Source organism: Melanaphis sacchari, unplaced genomic scaffold (genome assembly GCF_002803265.2).
Source record: "Melanaphis sacchari strain LSU unplaced genomic scaffold, SCAv2.0 Contig0_pilon_pilon, whole genome shotgun sequence".
NCBI classification, from domain to species: domain Eukaryota; kingdom Metazoa; phylum Arthropoda; class Insecta; order Hemiptera; family Aphididae; genus Melanaphis; species Melanaphis sacchari.
Window position 1 is genome coordinate 22,515,963 of NW_020270366.1, and position 8,649 is coordinate 22,524,611.

The following is an 8,649-nucleotide window of genomic DNA, read 5'->3' on the forward strand; positions in this document are numbered from 1 at the left end:
AAAAAAACTGAAATTTTATTTAATAATGTTTTTGTCGACAAACTTAGGAGGGCGATATAAAATTGTTAGATTCGTATGCACTTTAAATTTTACACAAAAACAACATAATACTACATGTCCTACATATTATACAAAACATAGTTGTTTACAGCGATTTTTATAATCACCCTATATAACATGTATACTTACACATAATATTATCCCATATTTACCAAAATGTTTTACAATAGCACATGTAGGTAATCATTTTAGATTATATACACGGAAATCTACCTATTAAATACATTGTTGTTTTTTTAAACATATTTTTAATGTTGACGTTTATAGTTCATTAGGAGTAGATATCGCGTAGGTATGCATACTGTGACATCAAATCACTGTCAAGTCTTGAAGCAACCAATTGTTTAAACAACGAACTATCGTCGTTGCGTTTCTGTATGCTGTAAGTCTTATTACTATAGACGAACTGTAACATGGTTTTAATTTTTAAATATAACCAACGATAAACGAAAAAATGCGGATATGGATCACCTTTATATTGATAAATATAATATATCTGAATCACGTAAGTATTAACATTATCAAGACGTTCTTCGCTCCTCATAAATATTCACCCTACTACTAATGGACATTAATCTACTTTCGTAGAACATTTTATGCTCAGAAACAATAAATATAAATATAAAAAATTTAAAAAAAGTAGTATAAAATCATAATTTAAAATATATATTTATATTATTCATAAGTCATAACCAAACTAATTTCAGTTAATTTGTTTTAAAACCACTTATATTTTTTGCTTTTTCAGTTATGTTTAAATTTATTATTAACAAATAATAATTTGTTTTGTCTTGTCTGGAATTTTATCAACAAGTATTACCGTATGTAATTGTATAAATGGCATAACATCAATAGCGTTACTCTTTTGAAGACTATTTTCAGTACCCAAATGGTTGGTTTGTTTAAATTGTCGAAGTTTTTAAAACTTTAACGCCATTAATAATATTACTTACCTGCATTCACAATAGAATTTATACGAGTAGTAAAAAGTAAATTTGTATGTGTCACATATTTTCTATTTAAGTAATTTTAATCAGAATAATCCAATACATTTTCTGTAACCGAACTTTTTTTTTATTGTAAGATTCAAAATATCTATAGATAAGTAGAAAATGTCAATCTTTTATAATATTAGCTATTACCTATATACATATATATATAATATATATATAATGTATGTGTTTTATTGTGCAGGTGTCCACAGCCCCGGTGAAACGTTCTGTGAGTATTTACCTAATATTATTACATAAGATATATTTTCAAAATAAAGATAAAGAATAATATATATATCAATTATATAATCACTATTGTTAATTACAACCGAACTGATCAATATAAATGCCAGTCTTAGATTATGAATTATGGAGTCACATAGCTTCACAATAAACTCAAATTTTATTATTTATGACATACCTATAACATTAGTTGGTACTTGGTGGATACATATATATATATATATATTAAATACAAAAGATTTAAAACTGTAAAATCGTATAATTGGCTTTAAATACGAGTTTGAACCTGTTTAATCTGTATAATTTAAACTATTCTCAAAATTGTTTCTATTCTATTACTTATATGGTAGATACTACCTAAACCACGGCAAAAATTGATATATGTATGTGATTTTTGATAGTTTTATGACATAATTAATAAAATATATTAAAGATCTATGAAGAAAATAAAAATCTCAGGTCTTAAGAGTAGATGCTAGATGCTAGTCAAGGCTGTATCCAGAAATTTTTTTCAGAGGATTCTAAAATATTTATATTGTAATTTAGTCAATACTAAATTTAGATTTTTGCATTTGGTTAAAAATAAAACAAAAAAGATTTTATATATTTATCACAGTCTTGCGGACGACGATATTTTATTAAAATATTTGTATTTTAAACAAATTTAATATTACTGTTAATTGTCGCCAACCACCGATCGACATCAATAGTGTTTGACGCCTTTACAGTCGTTCGATAACAAACTATTATTAGACGCAATAATAATATTTTCATAAGATACAATACAGTTAATAATCAATTTAACTTGAGTCTTAACCATTTATATCTAAAAATATTAATGTTAATATTATCAATCAATTTTAAACTTTTATTAAATATTGAAGAAATTTCGAGGGGCATGGACTCCACCCCCACAGACCAGATACGATCTTATAATTAGATTTACGTAATTATTTAAAAATTTTTTTGTAAAAAATGAAAAACGATTATGAAGTATATATAACTTAAAATAAATTAAAATAATATTGCGTATGGTAATGATATCATTAAAAATAATAACAGTGTTATATGAAAAAAATCGACGAAATTAAATTACTTAGAAAAGATGTATATAAATACAGATAAGTATATAACAAAAATTTGTTTAACACGTGTATTACAAACAACGTTATATTGAAACCGTTGTAGTGTTCAACAAAACACAAGGGCTTAAATTTTTGTGACGCATCACTAAATGAGGTGACGTTAAATAAAGACTTACTATATTGTGGAATTAAGTAGTTTAATGCGTAACTTATTTATTATTATCTAAAACAAATTTTGTATTTTCATTCTACACCACTTATAACATGTAGTATGTACTGTGTTGTTTTTTTGAAACTATGATAATTATATTGGTTATTAACTTATTATAATTACATAAATTTTAATATTGTTTTTGTTCTTATATTTTGGAAAGTGATACAAACAACCAATTTGAAATCGGTAATTTATATCACACGATATTACATTTTTTCTTAATTGTTATAATTAGGGCTCGGAAGTTGAAGACCTTAAAAACAATATAAAATGACCATAAAAATGGCAAAAAATGTCCTAAAAAAATTACAAATATTAGTTTTATATTAATAAAAATACATTTTTTTTAAATATTTTACTCTATTTTACTATAAAATTCAAAATATGACATAAAAATGACAAAAATGTCCTTAAAATAGGAAAATTAAAAAATTAAAAATATTTTTTTTATAAATGTCTGTGGTTTAAGTTATCGGCATAATGGTCAACAAGAAACGATAAGAAATGAACTAGTGTGAAATCAGTAAAAATAACTAAAAATGTGGGAAAATGACCTAAAAATCTCAAAAAATGATTTAAAAAGTAATAAACACCAAAAATGCAAAAAAATGCAAAATAAAAATTAGTTATTTAGATTCACATGCTTTTGAAACAGATTTGTGGCCAGGAGAGCATCGTCTAAAAAGTTCCAAAAAAAAAAATGCAAAATGCATCAACTTCCGAGCTCTAGTTATAAATGTTAAATTTTATACGATTTTAAATAGTTCAAAATAGTTAATAAAAAAATTTAAATGATTTCTATGAATATTCTCTGATTTAAAACATATTTAAATAAGTATAGAAATACTACTGATACAAAGAACAAATATTTTTTAATTTTAGATAATTGAAATATTAACTATATTCTATAAATCACGAAAAAAGTTGAAAATTTTGTAAAAAGGTTCAAATTTTAGTGATTTTAGCTATATAATGTTAAAAATAAAAATATCACTGTACAACAGAGGTAAATTTGGAACAAAAGAGTAGATTTTCAACATAGAAAAGTATTTCGACAGTATATAGGTATAACCCATTACTCAATAAATTATAATACAATATGAAATAAATTAAAAATGTTATCACTTTTACAGAAATTTGGTAATATTGCAGACCAAATTATTAACCCAAGATGGACATTAAAAGTAAAGTAAATATTTTGATTTTTATTAATAAATATTTTTTCTGTAATTTCAACTTTAATATTATGTTATTTAGGAACCAGATTCGAAAAAAAAGGTAAGTGATTTTACTAGAAAATTTTGCGATTACCTACCATTATATAGAATAAACCTTAGATTGTTTATTTTTAAATATACAGGACCAGAACACAGATGTAGATTCAAACAATAAAGTAAGATAATTTAACAAAACAAAACTTTATTATTTTGTAATTATTCTAATAATATGATTATTATTGACTAGTTGTATTTTCTTCATCCTTTAAATTTTAACTAGATTTTCTCTCATTGTGATTGAAATTCATAATTTATAAAAAAGTACTTGAGCATAATCTACATCTTATAAAATATTACTAAACTTACTCCAGACAACTGCATATATTGTGTATTAATAATACCATTATATGATCAACATTCAAAATCATAAAGTTTTTATTTTAAATGATTATTTATCTATACTGCGTTTTTAAAACTGTATTATAAAATTAAAATAAATAAATACATTTTTGAAATAATCTATTAAAACATAATACTTTGATACTGTCCAAATTATTAATATAACACAATTTGTTTGTTTTCTAAAAACCTTAAGAAGGTTTTTGTTGATAAATACTTCATTGTAATAATTTAGAATGATGAAAATGATCCAAGTACATCAAATGATGATACAAACCATTCAAATATAACAAATGATGATAAAGATGATTTTCATAACCAAAATAAAAGTAGCGGCAAGAAACACTATAATAATAAAAAAGGAAAAAGAAATAATATTAAACCTAATGGAAGATCCAGATGGTACAAAATAGTTAGAATGGGTGATTTAGTGGTAAGTAAACTAATATTATTTTACATACTAAAATAGAAAATTTAAATTTAATATAAAAAAATTGCGTTTTTTATATTTAAATATTTTTAAAGTCTGCATTCTAACTTAGAATAGTATAACATTAGTTAATAAGTAATTAGACATTTTGGTAAGGGTAATTTACCAGAATATAGAAATCATGAAGATGAACAGAAGAGGATTTTAATATGGCACGATGAACGAAAAATTGTAATGAACGAGAATGTTAACACATCATCAATAAACAATGTAAGATTTATTTTAAATTTATTAGATATAAAAAATTAATATCACCCAAACAGAATTGTACAAAATTTTATCTAGATAATTATTCGAATGATTTTTAATTATGGTTATTCAAATAAAATATTATTCGACTAAATTTCAAAGAAGGTAATTCGAATAATTTTCGGTTATTTTATTTGAGTAAACAAATTTATAATTAAATATATTTTTTTATAATTATTCATTATTGTTATTTAATAGTTTAATACTATTTTATTATTGATGTAATTATTACGAAATATTGTTATTAATTATTAAATATTATTCATATTATAATATTGTTAAACTATTATTATGATAAAAATATGATTAAAAAAAGACATATCTAATCATTTATTTCATCTATTGGTATATATATATATATTTTTAGGCCGTTACATGTTTGAACACAAATCGATATTTTCACCTGAGATTTGGTAGAACGATTGGGAACACACATTCAGGTACACTTTTTTTCAGGCCCCAAAAATCAATATAACGTTTGAGTAACAAAATATTTTTAAAATAATACTACTTTTAACTACTTACCAACGTTTAGGTGCAAATTTTTTACTTTATACTTTTACACTTTATTTTTAGAACTTATTAGAGTTACCCAGGAGACACCGCGAGGAGGTTGGCTCTTAATAGTCTCCCAAAAATGTTTATTATTTTATTTTATACATGATAAAAAGTATATATATTACGTATAAGTTCGTAGTCGCATATATTACGATAATACTCATAGAATACCTAATCAAAATATAAGTAATTGATATTAATTGGTTTGGAAATAAAGTATATCACTATTGTAGATCACGTGTTTATAAAGTGTACCCAAATGTGTTTTGTATAATATGTGTATTGTGTACCCAAACGTTCTCTGATTTGCCAGGTAAAATTATAAAATATCTTTTATTTTATGTGTCTAAATGTTGTGTCTATTTGTACCCAAACATGTTGGCTTTTGGGTCAATGTGTCCAAACGTTCAGCGGTATTTTATTATTTATAATATTTTTGGATTTATTCCGAATAAAATACGATTTGCAATCGTGTAACTTAAAATACAATGCTTGTTATTGTATTAATATGTGTTTTTTTTTATTATCAACAATGTTTATTCAAATAAAATAACTAAAAATTATTTGAGTAACTTTATATGAAATTTAGTCGAATAATTTTTTATTTAAATAACCATAGTTTAAATCAATCGAATAATAATGTTTTAAAGTTATTCCAATTAAATGTTATCTAAATAATCATCTACATAAAATTTCATTCGAATAACGCCCTACTCTGCATCCAAATACATATTTATATTTTAAATAGTTTATTATTTTAATGGCTGCATTAGAATTGTGTACAAAAAAAAGTGCAATTTTGGTCATAACTAAATTGCCTAAGTGGTTTTTTTGCGAAATGACCGAATACATGAACATATTTTTCATGACTGATCCAAAATGCGAGTATAAAAGCTTCTTCAATCTACCAATTTTTAAGAAATTACACATGTTGTATAGAAAATATTACATAGCTACCAGCTAGTAAATATGATTTACAGTTATATAAGTATAGGTTTTTTTTTTCAATAATTGAACTAGAATACTATATTATAAACATTAAATATGATTATAATTTGATAAATATGAATACAAATCTCTGTAAAATAATATATAATAGTTGGCGTCCAGAATATTTTTTTAGACGTATGAAACACAATTATTAATTGTACCAACTTATGATTATTTTAATTTAAAATTGTATTAATCCAATTAAATCTTTTATACAAAATTTTAATATTTAATTTTTAATTTTTTCAAACAGAAATACAATTATTCATTGAATATATTATACATATATATATTTACTAGTATTTTTTAAATTTAAAATTGTTGGTTTCTAAGTGTTAAATGTATCACTATTATCATTTCAAGGAAATCAGCTCTGTCACAAAAAAAAAAACCGCATATAATTCGAAAACATCCAGTTGAATTCATTTATTGAATGTAATTATAAGTAAATTAACCTGGTATAAATAGTATTATATTTTTAAATTAAAAAGTTTTAAAAATCGAATACAAAATATCAGATGAAAAAATAAATAAACATTACACAATAATACAAAAAATTAAAATTAAATATTTAGAAATATTATATCAAAGTTCATTTTAAATATGTTTCAGTTAAATGATAACCAATTAATACGGCAAAAAAGAGATTACAATAATAAATTAGAATTTCAAGATAATAAATTAAAAGCAAAAAATATTAAACAACATGATTTAAAGGAAAATGCAAATAAGAAAGACGAATTAAAAACTGAAAAAAACACAAACATCCAAAGCCAAGAATTTGACACACAAAATAAAAATGTAGAAAACAAACAAAACCTTAAAAAGAAGAATATTAATAAAAATCAGTTAATAGGACATAACAGTTTCGAAGAAAAAGTTAGTTTAATTGACAGTCTAGAGGAAGACGAAAATAGTATTAGTATTGAAAATATTAATGAAAATATGAAGTTATCAAATTTGAAAAATTTTAATACTAATAAATTTAAGGATATATTAAAAAATAGAAAACCGCCAGCAAAAACATTTAAAAACAAAATAAGGGGACCAAACCATGCACAACCATTCGGTGAAAATTTCGGAGAAAATAATAATGAAAAAGAAGAATCAAAAATAAAAAATATTGAAGAAAGGCCACAAAAAATAAATTATATAAAAAAAATATCAAACGATGAACCAGCGAAGACAGAAAATGATATTAACGAAAAAAAATCAAATAGGAATAATATACCGTCCAACTTACCAGATTCAATGGCTATATTATCAACCTCATATGATAAACCAGTGTCTACTACAGAAAAAAGCGAAAAAATCTCCAAAAATATACCTGTCAATGACGAAATTGAAACAATAATAAATACAATGAATTCGAATTCTGATGAAGGAACAGATGATCATAATTCTAATTCATCTCAATCATCATCGAAATCAAAACTAAAAATTCCAAATTACAGCGAAATGCAAGAAAATAAACAAGACAATATTATAAAATCTATAAAAAAACACATATTTCAACCAAAATCAAGAAAATTGGAAGGAAAGCAGACAAATAATAACAAAAAAATACCGGAAAATAATAAAAATGTATACATACATAACCCAACAGAAATAAATAAAAATAAGGAAAAAGAATCTCCAAGAGATAATAATTTACCATTGATTCAGAACTCAGACAATCCAAGAACAAAATCAACTGACGTACCAATATATTCAACAAAAAAAACCACACAAAATGACAAGAACTTACCAAAAACTGACGAAATCGAATCATTAATGAATGCAATGAATTCAAGTTTAGATAACAATTCAGAGGAAAAAAATTCTAATTCAATTCCAACTTCATTAGAGTCATTAAAAGGAATACCACATGACAACGGCAGCAAAGATGATAAGGAACATGGTTTATTAAAAAAAATAAAACGACCATTAAACCCAACATCCAAAACTCCTGAAACAAGTAACTCTAAAAATGATGAAAAATTACCAGGCATATTCACACCAATTTCGGGTAAAACAACAGACAATATTAAAAATAACGAAGAAAGATCTCCTGATGACAAGGACATACCGTTCGTTCCGGTTACGTATTGCTAAAATAATCGTCTGGAGTAATGAAATAATTGATATTATTGATAAATCATCAAGTCACATT

At 23.5% G+C, this 8,649-nt stretch overlaps 1 protein-coding gene across 1 annotated transcript; it reads left to right on the top strand.

Annotated features, from left to right (window-relative positions):
- Positions 1 to 390: 390 nt before the first annotated feature.
- On the top strand, positions 391 to 8,591 carry LOC112600520 (hybrid signal transduction histidine kinase M-like). The gene is made up of 9 exons (XM_025347769.1): positions 391 to 565; positions 1,255 to 1,281; positions 3,728 to 3,778; positions 3,852 to 3,872; positions 3,955 to 3,987; positions 4,446 to 4,643; positions 4,797 to 4,910; positions 7,110 to 7,298; positions 8,121 to 8,591. Exons 1-9 carry the CDS (start codon positions 515 to 517, stop codon positions 8,589 to 8,591), a joined length of 1,155 nt encoding a protein of 384 aa, XP_025203554.1. The 5' UTR covers positions 391 to 514.
- The last annotated feature ends 58 nt before the right edge of the window (positions 8,592 to 8,649 follow it).

What these genes read in the sequence shown, in the direction of transcription:
- LOC112600520 (XM_025347769.1), top strand. Translation starts at nt 515, where the DNA reads ATGCGGATATGGATCACCTTTATATTGATAAATATAATATATCTGAAT. An exon ending in ATATAATATATCTGAATCAC is followed by an intron (nt 566 to 1,254) that starts GTAAGTATTAAC and finishes TTTATTGTGCAG; the next exon opens with GTGTCCACAGCCCCGGTGAA. An exon ending in CAGCCCCGGTGAAACGTTCT is followed by an intron (nt 1,282 to 3,727) that starts GTGAGTATTTAC and finishes TCACTTTTACAG; the next exon opens with AAATTTGGTAATATTGCAGA.